Source organism: Gobio gobio, assembly GCF_949357685.1.
Source record: "Gobio gobio genome assembly, chromosome: 4".
NCBI classification, from domain to species: Eukaryota; Metazoa; Chordata; class Actinopteri; order Cypriniformes; family Gobionidae; genus Gobio; species Gobio gobio.
In genome coordinates this window covers 61,369,977-61,387,422 of record NC_137100.1, presented here as the reverse complement: position 1 = coordinate 61,387,422, position 17,446 = coordinate 61,369,977, and the positions used below count along the sequence as shown (strand labels likewise).

The 17,446-nt window shown below is 36.7% G+C and overlaps 2 protein-coding genes across 3 annotated transcripts in view; one reads left to right on the top strand and one right to left on the bottom strand.

The window, feature by feature from the left end:
* The window catches only part of unc5ca (unc-5 netrin receptor Ca), a 244,119-nt gene extending 237,401 nt beyond the window's left edge, over positions 1-6,718 (top strand). For both annotated transcript variants that reach the window (XM_079815892.1, XM_079815891.1), the window contains 2 exons: positions 823-1,001; positions 5,832-6,718. In XM_079815892.1, coding sequence (XP_079672018.1) covers positions 823-1,001; positions 5,832-5,994 — 342 coding nt within the window. In that variant the 3' untranslated portion in view covers positions 5,995-6,718. The remainder of the gene's footprint in view (positions 1-822; positions 1,002-5,831) is intronic.
* A 6,587-nt stretch (positions 6,719-13,305) lies between these two features.
* Positions 13,306-17,446, bottom strand: part of bmpr1ba (bone morphogenetic protein receptor, type IBa) — a 117,509-nt gene continuing 113,368 nt past the window's right edge. Inside the window, exons 13-14 of the mRNA XM_079815879.1 lie at positions 16,843-16,973; positions 13,306-14,966 (exon numbers count right to left, since the gene is read on the bottom strand). Coding sequence (XP_079672005.1) covers positions 14,841-14,966; positions 16,843-16,973 — 257 coding nt within the window. The 3' untranslated portion in view covers positions 13,306-14,840. The remainder of the gene's footprint in view (positions 14,967-16,842; positions 16,974-17,446) is intronic.

The window sequence follows — 17,446 nt, the reverse complement described above, 5'->3', positions numbered from 1 at the left end:
TCTGTCATTTTGATGGGGGCGGCGCCCCAGCGCCCTCTATTGACCAGCCGCCACTGCTTAAAACAGAACTGACCAACTGCATCCGAAATCACATACTTCCCTACTATACCGAACTAAATTATAAACGCAACACTTTAGTTTTTTCCCCAATTTTTCATGAGCTGAACTCATAGATCTAAGACCTTTTCTATGTACACAAAAGGCCTATTTCTCTCAAATATTGTTGTCTAAATCTGTGTTAGTGAGCACTTCTCCTTTGCTGAGATAATCCATCCACCTCACAGGTGTGGCATATCGAGATGCTGATTAGACAGCATGATTATTGCACAGGTGTGCCTTAGGCTGGCCCAAGTAGCTAGTAGTGACTGGGTTACACGCCACTGCTGAATAACACCTGCCAAAAGCGGGTGTATATATCAAGCCCTGGTATTTCATCTATAACGTGTTCTGGGTGGTTGCTTACTGGTTCAAGTCCTAAGAGTCCAAGTCTCACACTAGTACAGAGGCAGGTCAGATCCATTTACAGCTTCAGAGACGTGTTCAGTAGCTGCTTGGATAAGGGACCTTGGGTTTTGTAGTGGATAAAGTCTGATCATTGAAAGGTTGCTTTTCCCGCTCAGTGACCTATAAACCATCACTATTGAGCTCTTGATCAAGACACTTTAATCTCAGGTTACTCTAGAAGGACTGAACCTGTAATCAGTGTGCTGTAAGTAAAAGCATCTGATAAATGACTCGCTTTACAAGTGAGGGTGAATCTGCCTTTGAGAAATACAAAACAGTTCATTTATTTGAAGGAGTGTGTGTGTGTGTGTTCTGCAGGACGTCCAGACCATCGACACATCCCTGATGGACCCAGGCAGCAGTATCACGGTGCTGGCCGGTCCGAGTGCGTTCAGAATCCCGGTCAGCGTCAGAACCAAACTGTGCAGCAGCCTGGACGCCCCACACACACGCGGCAACGACTGGAGAATACTGGCACACAAACTCAACCTAGACAGGTGACATTTACACACATCAACACGCCATGTGCAAGCTTTCAGACTCACAACGATTCATCCCCTGAATTAATTTTTCAGATTTTGTAAAAAAAAAAAAATTCTAAAGAAGTCTCTTCTGCTTACCATGCCTGCATTTATTTGATGCAGTAAAAACTGTAATATTGTGAAATATAACTACACTTTAAAGTCACTGTTTTTTATTGTAGTATATTGTAAAATGTAATTTATTCCTGTGATCAAAGCTGAATTTTCAGCATCATTACTCCAGTCTTCAGTGTCACATGATCCTTCAGAAATCATTCTAATATGATGATTTTATTATCAGTGTTGAAAACAGCTGTTCTGTTTTATATTTTTGTGGAAACATGATACATTTTTTGTCAGGATTCACTTTCATCAATTTTAACACGTCCTTGCTGAAGAAAGGTTAAAACAAATTATACTGACCCCGCATATTTGAATTATAATGTACACCTATCAGGCATAACATTATGACAGGTGAAGTGAGTAACACTGATTATCTCTCCATCACGGCGTCTGTTAGTGTGTGGGATATATTAGGCAGCAAGTGAACATTTTGTCCTCAAAGTTGATGTGTTAGAAGCAGAAATAAATGGGCAAGCGTAAGGATTTGAGTGAGTTTGACAAGGGCCAAATTGTGACGGCTAGACGACTGGGTCAGAGCATCTCCAAAACTGCAGCTCTTGTGGGCTGTTCCCGGTCTGCAGTGGTCAGTCTCTATCAAAAGTGCTCCAAGGAAGGAACAGTGGTGAACCGGCGACAGGGTCATGGAGGATCAGTGGAGAACCGGTGACAGGGTCATGGAGGAACAGTGGTGAACCGGTGACAGGGTCATGGAGGAACAGTGGAGAACCGGCCACAGGGTCATGGAGGATCAGTGGAGAACCCGCCACAGGGTCATGGAGGAACAGTGGAGAACCGGCCACAGGGTCATGGAGGAACAGTGGAGAACCGGCCACAGGGTCATGGAGGAACAGTGGAGAACCGGCCACAGGGTCATGGAGGAACAGTGGAGAACCGGCCACAGGGTCATGGAGGAACAGTGGAGAACCGGCCACAGGGTCATGGAGGAACAGTGGAGAACCGGCCACAGGGTCATGGGCGGCCGAGGCTCATTGATGCACGTGGGGAGCGAAGGCTGGCCTGTGTGATCAAACAGACGAGCTACTGGAGCTCAGACTACTCAAGAAGTTAATGCTGGTTCTGATAGAAAGGTGTCAGAATACACAGAGCATCACAGTTTATTGCGTATGGGGCGGCACAGCCGCAGACCAGTCAGGGTGCCCATGCTGAAAGTGCCAACAGTGGCATGTGAGCATCAGAACTGGACCACGGAGCAATGGAAGAAGGTGGCCTGGTCTGATGAATCACGTTTTCTTTTACATCACGTGGATGGCCGGGTGCGTGTGCGTTGCTTACCTGGGGAACACATGGCACCAGGTGCACTATGGGGAAAAGGCAAGCCGGCGGAGGAAGTGTGAGGCTTTGGGCAATGTTCTGCTGGGAAACCTTGGGTCCTGCCATCCATGCGGATGCCATAAAGCAAAAATGGTTCAGGAATGGTTTGAGGTGTTGACTTGGCCTCCAAATTCCCCAGATCTCAATCCAATCGAGCATCTGTGGGATGTGGTGAACAAACAAGTCCAATCCATGGAGGCCCCACCTCACAATTTACAGGACTTAAAGGATCTTATGCTAACATCTTGGTGCCAGATACCACAGCACACCTTCAGGGGTCTAGTGGAGTCCATGCCTCGACGGGTCAGGGCTGTTTTGGCAGCAAAAGGGGGATCAACACAATATTAGGTCATAATGTTATGCCTGATCGGTGTATATCACTATATTTGTATATACCCATACTGGATTTGAATTATCAGTGGTTTAATAGATATTGGAAGCAAATAATCTTAGGTCTCATTTTTTCCTAATTTAAACTTTAATTTAAATGTTATGCCAGCTTTCCAAAGTACTCATTTTCTTCTGAAAATTACAGTAAAAGATTTTCTTGCATAGATTAGAGCTGCCATTTAGGCATTCAAATGTATTCATTTTGGAGCCTGTTATGCATAAAGGCAACAGGATATGTCATGGGCTTCTGTTTTAAATAAATAAATGATAAATGCTTTAAAAAAAAAACACTGCAACAAAAAGATATATGCTTATTAATTGTTGAAAGTTGTGTTTTATAATAAGACATTTTTATGTCCAAAAGTTTGTTATTGGTCAACATTTTTTTTATAAACTCTAATCTCATCCCTAGTATGAACATTTGTTTATCATAAATGTGCTGAGACTGCAGTGTATATTTTTTATTTTAAAAACGATAGAAGAGAAACAAATCTGCTCTAATAGTATCTCACTGGAGAGTTTGAAGAAAATGAACGGTAGAAAAACAGCAGGGGCGCAAAAGAGAAATTCCTGTTGTTCTTTTGGCTCTGGCTGGAGAATAGCAAAAGAGACATATTCACTCTCTCCAACATCAACTTTTCAAAATACCAGCACCTCCACAACTCACGTAATTAGAGGAAAAAGGCACAAAAAAACCAACAGCGAAGGACCCCTATGGTTTGAGTTCTGGCTGGGGTGTTACTGCAGGACGGGTAAAGAACGAGAGATCTGATTTCAAACGAGAGAGAGTTTAGGTTGAGAGCACACTGTTCACCTCTGAGGACCAACAGGCATGAAAGAGGCAGAAGAAGAGAGAGCGAGTTCACAGGGGACAGGAAGTAGAGAGATGAAGTGAGGAGGATCCTGGGAAGAAAATGATGTTAAAAGGAAAAAGTTCTTCATCAGTCATAGACTCCAGTCCTCCAGAGCCGCCACACCTTTTACAAAGATGATTTTCTTCTGTTCAAAACATTTAGAGAGTCTCCATTCAACTCAGACAGCATGTGTGTTTAAGCTTTGATAAATACAGTATCTGATGTTATATGCCATGTGATGAGATACTGCCATTCGGTGCATATATTTGCTTTAGAGAATGATGGAAAACATGAAGTGATGCATAAATACAAAGTAATGAACTGTTATTAAAGGAACACGCCAACTTTTTGGGACTTTAGCTTATTCACCGTATCCCCCAGAGTTAGATAAGTCCACACACACCATTCTCATCTCCGTGTGTGCCATAACTCTGTCTGACCCACTGCTAGCCTAGCTTAGCATAAAGACTGGAGGTAAATGGCTCCAGCTAGCCTACTGCTCAATAAGTCACAAAATAACGCCAACATTTTCCTATTTACAAGTTGTGATGTGTATAGTTACATCGTGTACTAAGACAGATGGAAAATGAAAAGTTGTGATTTTCTAGACCGATATGGCATGTTGACTGAAGTTAGCCTATTTTCAGGCGCTGTGTAATATCATTGTGCCGCTGCACTCATGGTACAGCTCAAAGTTCATTGATTATTACGCAGGAGTGAGAGAATAGTTCCTAGTCATATCGTTCTAGAAAATCGCAACTTTTCATTTTCCGTCGGTCTTAGTACACGATGTAACTATACACATCACAACATGTAAATAGTAAAATGTTGCCGTTATTTTGTCACTTATTGAGCAGTAGGCTAGCTGGAGCCATATACCTTCAGTCTTTGTGCTAAGCTAGGCTAGCGGTGGGTGCGTCAGACAGAGTTATGGCACGCACAGAGATGAGAATGGACTTATCTAACTCTGGGGGATACGGTGAATAAGCTAAAGTCCCAAAAAGTCGGCGTGTACCTTTAAGGGGATTCGCACCTTCCATTCAATTGCATTATTCACACCCACAGGTGTGTATTGGCTAATTTTTCACCATGAATTGTAATTAAGTGCATGTATCAATATTTACTAAGAAAACACCCCAAATGAAGATCATAAGACGTTGCGTTATGGCAGATGTGTAAATCATTTAATAGACATTGAACATGGGTTTTTGAATATTGTGTTGACCAACAGAGGGTCTTCAAGTCCAAAAGGTTTATAATCTCGGCTTTTAGGTCTGACTTTCCTCCAAAAACAAAAAACACAAATTCATATGGTTTAATATTTGAAAGCAAAGAAATAAAGACAGATATAAAACAGAAATCAATATTGGTATTTGTTAGATTAATTTTCAGGTAGATTATCTGAAGTTGCTATCAGTCATCAGTTAAAAAAGGCACATTATTATTATTAATAATAAATACTTGTTTATTTGCAGTGCAGTAGTATTAATATGCTAGTAATACATATCTTTATTTTTTTTTTCTTATTTAAATATATATATTTTTTAAATAATATTATTTTATTTTACAGTGCAGCAGTACTGCAATGAAATATTTTTATTTAAATTAATTTTTTTTATAAAAAATAAATATATTTTAATAATAATTATTATAGTTATTATTAAATAATTGTTTTTTATTTATATATTTTTCTGATTTAAATAAAATAAAAAATGTTGAATAATAGTAATTATTTTGCAGTGCTATAGTAATATTTATATTATGATAATTATTAATTAAAATATTTTATTATTTCAATGTAAACTATTTAATTAATTAATAAATAAATAAATATATTACTATTGCAATATTATTGCACTGAAAAATGTAAAAACAATTACTATTATAAAAAAATAAATCAGAAAAATAAATTAAACTATTATTTAATAATAACAATGATTTTTAATTAAAATAGTTTTATTACATAATCTTTTTATTTTACAGTGCAGTAGTATTATATTTCTTTATGAATATCTATATATATATAGAGAAATATAATAATATATTAGCACAATCAAATCCAATCTTGCTCATTCCTCATGTCTCCTTCATCTCACCCGTCCTACAGGTATCTCAACTACTTTGCGACTAAGACGAGTCCTACCGGAGTGATTCTGGACCTCTGGGAAGCGCAACACTTCCCACACGGCAACCTCAACCAGCTCGCCACGGTTCTGGAGGAGATGGGTCGTCATGACAACAGCATTGCTGCCATGGCGAGGGAACAATGACCCTTCCATTGGCGGTGACGTCTAAAGCAGAGGATAATTGAGCTCAAGTTGTGCTGCCACTTTCATCGAGCCGAAACAACCATCAAACCCAAGACACAGTCGAAGCATCCGCAGTACGGAGGAGGGTCCGTGACCTCTTATTCAGTTGCCATGGAAACGCGGCACTGCTGTCCTTGGACGCGTGTGGATGCTGCCGATTTGGGGTTGGGGGGTCAAAGGTGAACCAGGAACAGGGTCAAGACACTTCAAAGCAAACCCAAATCTTTCGAAAACCTCCCAGTTTGCACGCAGGGTCCCCAAAACAGCAGAAATCTCCCTCATCATCTTCAGTGGTCATTCTTGCAGAAATGTGTGGTGCCATCTAGTGGTTGCAGAAACAACAAGCGCTCGTGTAATGTAATATTTGGAGACATGAATACAGTGTTTAGTGTGTCTACAGAGTACCTTAAAGTGGCCTTTAGAATCCGGTTAACGTTCAGATCCGATTTGAATTGTGTTATTTTTGTAAACGCAGGTATCCGAAGACGTGAAATGCGTGTTGAACAAGAGTGCACGTGAGCACTTGCAGGGATTTGAGGATATTTTCTGGGATGTCACGTCACACTGACTGTAATGATCTTCGCTGCTGCGTTCTGCATGGGCTGTTTCTGTTGTGTATCATCTCAACATTTATGCATTACACTCTACTATACGCATTTTAAAGAGTCGATTTAACCCTTGTATTAAAAAAGAAAAACCGTCCCGTGGTGGTGGTGACTATAGTTTCTGCCAGAATGTGATGGATGCAACACTTCCCACAGCAATCCCAGTAAATTACCATCAAATTACCACAACGCTAAACTGGACTGATGTAATGAAACCACATCCATCGTTCCGAGTCTTTCAGTTCCATTTGTTTTTATGGCCGATAGTTAGATAATAAACCTATGGTGACTTGCTATAACTGTTTAGCTGGAAAGCTTGGTTCTCTTCAATTGGGCAAGCCTTTATATAATAATGCATTATAAAAGCAGTGTTGGGCAAGTTACTCTAAAAGAGTCATTCATTACATCTTCAACAAAAGCATTGGATAACTTATTCATAATTTGACTTGTTACTTATTAAATATCAACCCGACCAGTTGAACAATACGAGAATTGACATGAAACTGCTCTTATAGCAACTCATGATGTAATAATTTCCTCAAAATGTAATAAAATCTTGAGCTCATAATGTAACAAAAAAATGTGATTATGAGAAAATTACATTCTCACCAAAAACATGTCATATTTTCAGTATTGTAATAGCTTTTAAAACAAAGAAAATATTAGTACTCTTACAGTACATTTAAAAAAAGCTAAAGCCGTCTTAAACTACTTACAAAATGCAACATTTAAATATTCATGAAATTATTATTTTAAAAATCCAGATATATAAAATCAGTGCACTAGTAGTAATGATTTGTTTAATCATAGTAATAGCATGGATAATAATGTTGCATTTGGCAGGTAGTTTAAGACTAATATTTTTATGTATACTAATACATTTTGTATGTTTTAAAAGCTATTAAAAAAATGAAAATGTGACGTTTATAATGCAATACATTTCTCATAATGTAAATATTTGTATTACATAATTCCCTAAATGTAGTTACAATTACATTATGAATATTTGATTACAATAATAATGTAATACTTGTTACATTATGCGCATAATATAAAATTGCATACGTTATCCTTGAACCGACTAAAGTATTTAAAAAGGAGAATGTTACATTAGACATTCAAATCCACTATAGGTTAATTACATATAGAAAATGAAGAGTAATCGCTTACTTTCTCAAGGAAAATGAATTCAATTACAGTAATGAGATGAATGAATGTGTTATCAGTAACTGTAAATTCCCTAACAACTAGTGTGATTAGATTACTGTACAAATGAGCCTCTCCAAAAAAGTGTTTCATTACTTTCTAAATCCTATATCAGCATCGACTAGTTAAGTCAAAATTATGATCAAATTGCCATAATTATGGCTTTCAATCATAATTTCTACTTTTGCTGTAATATTTTCTACTTTGGTCACAATCATAATTTTGTACTTTTAATGTCATTATTTGAATGACTATATTAACTTTTAATGTCTATTTTGAGTGTCATATTTCAACTTTTTGAATTTAAAGATTTTTCCCTCTTTTCTCTTTTATTATAACTTTGGTTATAATGATGTTTTGACAACATTTCAACTTATTTTGAGTGTCATTTTTCACATTTTAATTTCTATTTTTCTTTACATATTTCATTTATGACAGTCAAAATTATAATAAAAAATTTAAATGTACATTATGTAATAATTTTGATTTTTTTTTTATTATTATTATCTTTGTATATATTTTTATAACAGTGATTCGAGGATAGACATGACACGGCTCTTAATTCAATCAAATAAATCATATAAAACTGTATAAATTATTCTTATTAACTGACCAAAGTATTACAAAAGTGAGAAAGATGCATAAAACCATGCATTTTAATTCCACTATTAATTGTATCAGGAGTAAGTGTAATTAAATTACAGAAAACAAACTTTCTTTACTTAACTAATTACACCAAACGCTGATTTTATCTTTGGTTACAATTATTTATGAAAAGATATAATACACTATAATGTACATTATGAACAGCTTTATAATGCATCATACATAAAGGCTTGAAGTGTTGCCGCAAGTCATTTACTGTCCAGACTCGAGGTGAAAATACTGTCCGATACGACACAGTCGCAGCCAATCAGAGCATAGCTTACGATTAATATATAGATGTGTGTGCCGTTGCAGAGGCTGGTGGGAAGAGATGTGATTTTCATAGCTCTATGAAATATGAACATGAAATGAATATTAAAGATGTCACTCTGCCGTCCCTTCGCCCAGACTCTTCAACTGGAAATAACATCTCAGAGCTCTCTCAAGTTTGACCAACATCAGAATAAACGGATATGCATCCATATACACTATTGATAAAGCTGGAGTATGAGAGATTATCTGATCATATTTACATGCACGTTAACGTGTGACATTTGAGAAAGAGGACCTGATGATGTCAGCCAAAAGAAAAGATGTTTCCGAGGCGGAGCAGGTTATTAATTACATTCTGATGGAAGATTCGAGAACTGGTTTTCCTTAGGAATAATTTTTATTGATAAATCGTTCACCATACTGTGGAAGCCCATTTCTGCCACATAAGAAAAAACAACTTCGCTTCGGTAAATCAGAATTATGACATGTCATAAGTCAAAATGATGACAAAAAAATTACATTTATTTGTTTATTAATTGTTTAAATATTTAACAGTCAAAATTACGATACAAATTGCAAAGTTAAAATATGACGGTCAAAATTATAGTACAATACATAATTATTTTATAATTATTGTATATACATAATACTAATAACTATGAAATTGGCTTAAGTGTAATAATTTTGACTGACGTATTTTAACTTTTTTAATATATTTTTATAACATTAAAAAATTATGATAAATTGTGGCTGACGGTCAAAATTATAGTACAATACATAATTATTTTATAATTATTGTATAAACATAATACTAACAACTATGAAATTGGCTTAAGTGTAATCATTTTGACCGATGTACTTTAACTTTATTAATGTTTTTTTAATATATTTTTATAACATTAAAAAATTATGATAAATTGTGGCTTGCAATCATAATTTCTACTTTTGCTGTAATTATGACGTCATATTTCAACTTTTTTAAATTAATATTTTTCCCTCTTCTCTTTTATTATTACTTTTGTTATAATGAGGTTGTCAACATTTCAACTTCATATTTTTTACTTTATAATGAATATATATAACAACAAATATATAACTTTATATATATATTTGACGAGAATTTTTATAATATTTCAACTTTTTCATATTTTAATTTCTATTTTTCTTTTTTACATATTTATTCATTTTATGACAGTCAATATTATTATTATAAATTTACTTTATATCATAATTTCAACTTTTTTCTCAATTTTGACTTGTTTAGACTTGTCATAATTATGACTTAGTATCTCAATTATAACTTTTACGTAATCATTTCTACTTTGGTCATAATTTTTTACTTTTAATGTCATTATTTTAATGACTATATTTACTTTTAATGACAATTTTGAGTGTTATATTTCAACTTTTTAATGTTATAATTTATTTTTTCTTTTATTATAATTATGACTTTTTTCCCAGTTTCAACTTTTATGTAACAATCTCTACTTTTGTCAATTATGACTTTTTACCTTTTAATTTTGACTGACATATTTCAACTTTGTTTAATGTTATAATTTCTTTTTTTTAATGACGTTTATACAAATTTCAACTTATGCCATGTCATAATTTTGACTGTCATCACAATTATAATTATAGGTTGAAATGATGCATTTTTTTCTTATGTGGCAGCAATGGGCTTCCTTCCATCAGGGCCAGGACCATGTCTGATGAAAGTGCAGCGGGTCGTTCTGATTTCAGGTCAGCTCAAAATATAAAATACCCAATTGCAGGGAATCACAGAAGTCTTTAGCAAGACCTGAAGTTAAACTCACACAAATCTTCAATGTGTTTACAGCCGGAATAGACGGTTTACAGTTAATGATGGTCTATGCAAGCGTGTTTTATGCATAAACTGGTGGCAGTAGACTCGAGTGCTGGTAAATGTGCTGGCGGTGATGTGAAATACAGGGCTCATTATCTGAGATCTGTCTGCAGCATCACCGCCTGCAGCCGCTGCCGCCCCACCGCGTGTAAAAGCCTCTAAACAACTGCCGTTTCCCACAATCCACGACGTCTCCAAAAGAGCTGGCGAGGATCTGTGTGGAAAATAAAAGCCAAATGAATGAGCAAAACAAGGCAGCGGTGCGTCCCTCTGTAAGGCCGGAGAGCAGCAGTGCATCGAGTGTTTCTGTCTGTGTAAATGCTGTGCCAACTATGCAACGTTTGCTTCTGAGTAGGACAGTGACGAGCCGCTGGCGAATGTGCATTCTCATGACTCGCGTGTACAGACAGAATCCAATCCATAGAATAAAGCTTCATTAAAACAGCGATCAAAAACGCTAATATGTCCGCTGTATAAAATGTATGTAATGGATTTTTTAAATAAATTATATTTTTAATCAATGCTGAAAGTGGCCTTGTTTTTTTTTTTTTTTGGGAGATTCCTTGCATCTGATTTGTTGAATAATCTTCAACACGACTGTCCTAACAAACATTTAGCATGATAACCAAAAGAGAGGGTTACTTTTGTAAGGGTATGAAGAGATTTCTGTCGTTTCTCAGATGTTTTTAGAAAGCCATGCTGTTTGTTTCATTGGGCTGTCCAGGGAGTAAAACGCGATTCAAAGGGTTCAAGTTTTATTGGTTGTTTTGTTTGAGTCAGTAAGGAAACCGTTCTGTGCTCTGACAAAGAAAAGGTCATTATGACAGACACAACTACGAGAAACGTTTTTTTAAAGCTACATCTAGCGGTTAAAAGGTATATGACCATCCAGTGAATATTAGTTTCTCTTCCTCTCAATTCCGATTTCGTTTTAACTCCTACGGTGGCCGATTTAGTCCAAGATTAATATGGCTTCCAGTTCGACCTCGTCCACATTCGACACCATTGAGTGTTAAAACGCGAAAGGCGAAGCTTGAATTTACGGGTATGTCCCTCTTTGGCTAATGTACTTTCAAGATGGAGGGGCAACATGGCGACCCGCATTCGAACCCTTCACCCGTATGTATTTTCAATGGCATATTATAAACTTACGAGAATACTTTATTACTTGAAAGAAGTAAATATACATTAATGAGCTCATATATTTTTGAAAGAACTAAGTGTTTTTAGCTAAGAATAAACTAAAAAAGTTACACAGTGTAGCTTTAAAATAATAATTAATAATTTCAACTTTAAATAAAATAAATATTCTTTCGTAGTATCTAAATTTTTTTTAAATTTCAACGTTTGCCAAAATTTGACATGTCATAATTGTAACTTTTTATCTCATGACAATTTTGACTGTCATAAAAAAGTAGAAATTTTGGCAAACGTTGAAACTGAAAAAGTTACAATTATGAGATTCTAACAAAGATTTTTTAAATATCTTTGTTTTGTCAAAGTTTAAACTTTTGCAATTACACCATGTTATAATTGAAACTGTCATAATTATGAATATTTGTGTAATGATGGTTTACCATTTACTCATCTGAAGTTTTCTTAATTATGCTTCTTTCTTTTTTTTACACTGCATTCATTAAAAAAAGATGAACTATAAATCAAAATAAGCTATTCAAATGATTAGTTCTTATTAACCAAGTGAATAATTCTTAATATCTTAATACGGATATGAATCATACAAATTTAAGGATTCTGCTTTCTATTTTACTTCTCTAATAAGCAAGTCTGTGATTGGTTGTTATGCTGGGATAACATGGATAATCAGGTTTCAACTGTAATTTTCACTTCAATTTTCACAAACTTTTAAAAACCGATATTCATAAATTCATGATGTATTTAAGCATGTTCACTTCACTGGCACGTCATTAGAAAAAGCCAATGCCTGTTACAGATACAGGTATATTTATATTAGAAAAGACTGAGTAAATGCTGAAAATCTGACCGGTTACATTAGGGCTGGGTATTGACACAAATTTCACAATTCAATTAAATTTGGATTCAATATCGATTATTTTGGATGTATATCAGGTACAATACATGGCAAATTTTCTCAAGGAAAACAAATCTCTGAACTAATGCTGTAAACTATGGGGAGTCAGTTACATTAGCCTACTATAATATTGGTAAAAGGTAAAAATGAACTGATTTCTATACAAACACTTATATTACACTTTTTTTTATAATAATAAAGTTATAAAATGCTCCTCTCTAAAGTTATTTTTTCTGGCAGACTAACAAGTTTATGGGTTTTCTGAGGTAAATGTGACGTTACATGACATTGTTTACAAGCGGTTTAACTGACTGTGTCTTTTAACACACTTTCAGATGTTCATTCATGTTTATTTCGCGCTGCAACTGGTATTAATGCTGTGTTCCATGCAACCCATGCAACCTTTTCCAACCTTCTACCCGTGAAAGTGCACTGGAACGGCAGTCAAACCTGTGACTTATGCTGCCTTCACGTGCTATCGGAATTATCGTAAATACTAGTTTCGTAGATAAAAGATGGGACATGAGTCAAAATTTCAAGTCAAAATTTGAATGTAATGAGCTCGTAATCACGACTTCAGAAGTGGGAAGTAGGAAATTTCCTATAGCACGTGAAGGCAGCATTCCCACCCGTGAACTCGTACTAGATCGATGTACTCCCAGTTACGAGCTCTGACGTCACATAGCCCGCGAAACTGCAATGGCAGCCCCTACGGATGTTTATGGAAGTCATACACGATATTTAACAAATAACGTAAAATAAAAAGTATAACAGCTTCTCTTGCCTTATGCGCCGGTTTTCTCCTCCGTTTCCCTCAAATAAGCACATTAGTAAGCAACTTTGGCGATACAAATGATTATAAATGAGCGGCGTATTGACATTTTTTACATCTAGCTACCACAATTCCTTGCGCTCAGGCAGTTTGGTGTGACTTTGCCTGGAACGCTACAAAGTCGTAAGTCATGGTTTGAAGTCGTGGCTTACGGGCTCAAAAACCTGCCTGGAACGCGGAAGAGAAGATCAGTTCACGTGAGCTCCGCGCTCCCGCTTCTCTTGAGTACGCCAGAGCGATCTCACGCCACAGTGTGAATTTCGTAATAAAATGGACGTAATTTAAAATCTGAGACTTTGTGTCATGTCAATAGTAACAAAGCACAAAGATTATTGTGATTTATTGGATGGGAGGCGCTACAATGCTCCGTTCATTCATCAACTGAAAACAGGATGACTAATTGATTCTTGGGATTTAAGAATTGATATTGGTTCGTAAAAATGAGAACCAATTAAAAACGAGAAACCAATATTTTTTACCCAGCCCTAGTTTACAACAATGTAAGGATGGTGTTATGTAAGAATGGTTTTTCCAAACAATGTATCACAAATCCAGCATATTGAATCGAAAACAAAAGTCTTATGTACCTTTTTGATTCATTTGCACTGAAGTGATTCAGCTGAATTATGACAATATTGTCTTGTTTACAGCTGCTTTCCAGCAGAATTGAACTGTGAAGCTGCTTTGAAAAATCTGTATTGTAAAGCGCGATTTAAAGGTGACTTGTAAAGGCCTTAAGGATTTTGCATCACAAAAATAGTCTAACTAAAAAAACAAAAATTCAGTGTTATTAGAACATTTATTCAAGTACATTAATGCTTCACTCTCATTTTCAGCTATTTACACAATAAATAAGGCACAGCCTACCATAAAGGAGGGAAGCCGCAGCTCTTATGACTTTCATTTCAACCATCACACTTGTTGCGAGTTCCAAACACGAGCCGAAATCATCGTCATGTACGAGCTGAACGGACTGTGAAGGGAGAAAACTTCAAGGGAGTCACGAGCTAAAGCCCGAGTGTTTATGATGGACACTGGATATCTCGCTCGATGAGGTCCTGCTTCGTCCCATTGACCGTTTGCAGGTCCTCGTCCAGTGAAGCATTACGACAGCAGGACCGAGAGCGGCCGGCAGTCTCTTCCACGTCACATTTCACAGGGCTGTATATCTGGCCTCAGACGTGCCGCCATGAGCTCTGACCTCAGGAGATCTTTGGCGTCTTTCGCCATTGGTGAGTCAGTTTGCATGGCAAAACTCACCGATTGAACCCACGGCGGGCCGTTGCAGGTGCTGAGTTCGGGGTTAGCGTCAGTGCTGCTGTTGGGCTGTTCTCAGACTTTAATGTCCTGGGACTCTGACATCTTGGCCAGCGTCTTTTTAATGCGAAGGGCGGTGAGCCGAGAGGCAGGGTTGTGAGCCCAACACTCCGTCATGAGCTTCCCCATCTGTCTGAGACACTGAAATCAAACACAATGGCAAGCGTTAAAGCCCATTCACGTCAAGGACGATAACTATAATGATAAAGCCATAGCCTATATAGCCACAATAGCGCTTCGGGCAGCCAGAATGACTCTCGGCTAGTGGTGTTCTCTCCTCCCCCATCTCTTCCTGTCTCTCCTTGTGCTTTCCAATAATGGCACAAAGGAAAAATATTGTTGTAATCACTTTCAAAAATGTTTCTTTTTTTTCAGCTGATGAACAATACATTGACAGCCAATCAGAATCCATCCTGCTTTAACCCTTGTGCATTGTTCAAATTCCCCACCCTTTCGTTATGTTCGGGATGAAAACATCTACTAAATTAAACTATTAACTATTATTTGTTCTTTTTAAGTCCTCATGAAATTGATCTTATTTACTTGGTTGGCACACATTACAGGTCTTAGGGTGAACAATTAATCTGTGCAAGTTAATACACAGAAAAAAATAGTTTGCCGAGGTAAACTTGAACCAAAATCTGAAAAGTAACTGGAACGGTGTTCCCTTTGCCATGATGTCAGTTTGACGCCTTGGGTTTGAATATCCTTAACCAATCCCCTCCAACCGTTAGTCTCTATGAGAGAGAGATGGAGAGGAGGAGCGCTGTTTCACTTGTAAATACGTCACAGCACTGAAATAAAATCAGTTGCAACTTCCGATTCACGCGTTACACGTGAGTGGTGCTTTTGTGCATTCACGCGTTTGAAGCAAATTCGCGTCTGACGCCCGAGTAGAAAAATTTGAACTTTGGCGTCAATTCGCGCCGCGTTAACCAATCAGGAGAGCCTGCTCGCTGCGGTCACGTGCTAAAGTGACGTGATGAGAAACCCTGCATAATTTAAAAATACTACAATTGTGTCACAAAATGTAGTTTTAAGACTTTTTCAGGTGAGAATGTAGTTGTTTAAAGCTCAAATCTGTGGTTTATTTATAAAGAGAGCACCTATTTAAAAAAAATAATCTTGTGTTTTTGGAGTTGCGAGATCCAGGCGATCACCGGGCGCTCAGCGCTCATTAACCCCAGCGAGAGCAGCCTTTCCTCGGCTAGTTCTTCTGACGTTTGCCGCTGGCTCTGATGTCCTGTAGTGGTGCATCTTGTGTAGATCTAACGGGCGATCTTTGGTGTCATGAATCTATAATTTGTTGTCTGCCAAATCGTTTTGACTGAGGGCAAAGAGAAGTTTCATAACTTTATTTTTTAAGGATATTTAAATATACATGCAGTAAGATAATGTAGGAGTTGCCTGGACCACATTTGTGTGGCTATTAATGTTTAATATATATTTTTAATGAAAATGAAAAGAAGCAGAGTGGTGTTTTATGACATATTTCTCCTGGAGCGCCTTGAACGCGCGTCTATTTCGCTTCAAATGCTCGATTTCTACGCGCGTCAAATTCGCCACGGACGCGCGAATGGATTCAAAATGTTTACGCGTCAAGCTAGACGCGGTAGACACAATTTTGACGCTCTATTCGCGTTTGGTGTGAACACAGCATAAGTGTAGTTATTTTATTGAATAAAACGGAATAAAATGTCAGTAAAACGGACTAAAATCAATGAATATGACATGATGGAATTTCAAAAAACTAACTATGGCTAAGAAAAAATTTAAACATGAACACCACGTTTGTGTCTGAGTGTTTTGTGATTTAAAATATGTCTGATGAAGGTCATGGGACCAAAACATTGAGGCGAATAAAATAATATTTTTACACTTTTGCAAGTACTGATAGTGTGCGGGACTTTCTTTCGTTTTTGATCTTTTCTCCTACACACTATCTATTACCTGCAGGTGTGCGAGGGTAATTTTTCATTGATGTAAAATATGAAGAGTGAATAGATTGGTGTTTAACCTCATCACTGGTCCAGCGGTTGGGGAAAGACGGCCGTATTCTCTTGATGCAGACGACCTCTCGCATGTCTTCATATGATGGGTCATTAGGAACGTGATCATGATACGGCAGCTGATATTCCTCCACGATACCTGCAGAAACATCCAAAAAACAATCAATACACAGACATGCATCAGATCTTTCATCAGATCAGACATGCAAGTGGACCTCTTAAACGTTAAATAAACAAAAAAATTACACAAACAATTAAATAAAGTGCAAATGGAGAGTTTTATGATTTTTCATACCTCCTGACAAGAAATTATTGTCACTCACTATTAGATATTTATAAATCAAAAATTGCATCTCAAGGCTTTTACCTTTTAAATGATGTATAGTTTGTCAAGATAAAATATAGACATTATTACTTATGCAGATTACAAGCGATCTTAATATTAATGTATATAAATATATACATTTATAGTAAGATAATATCATTATCTCCATTTGCACTCCACCTACATCCACTAAATAATGTTGTGAGAAACAACTGAGACAAAGTTGACACTTAAATGAAATATGTAATTGTCCTTCATTGAAATATCTTAAGAATGGCGGATGTGTA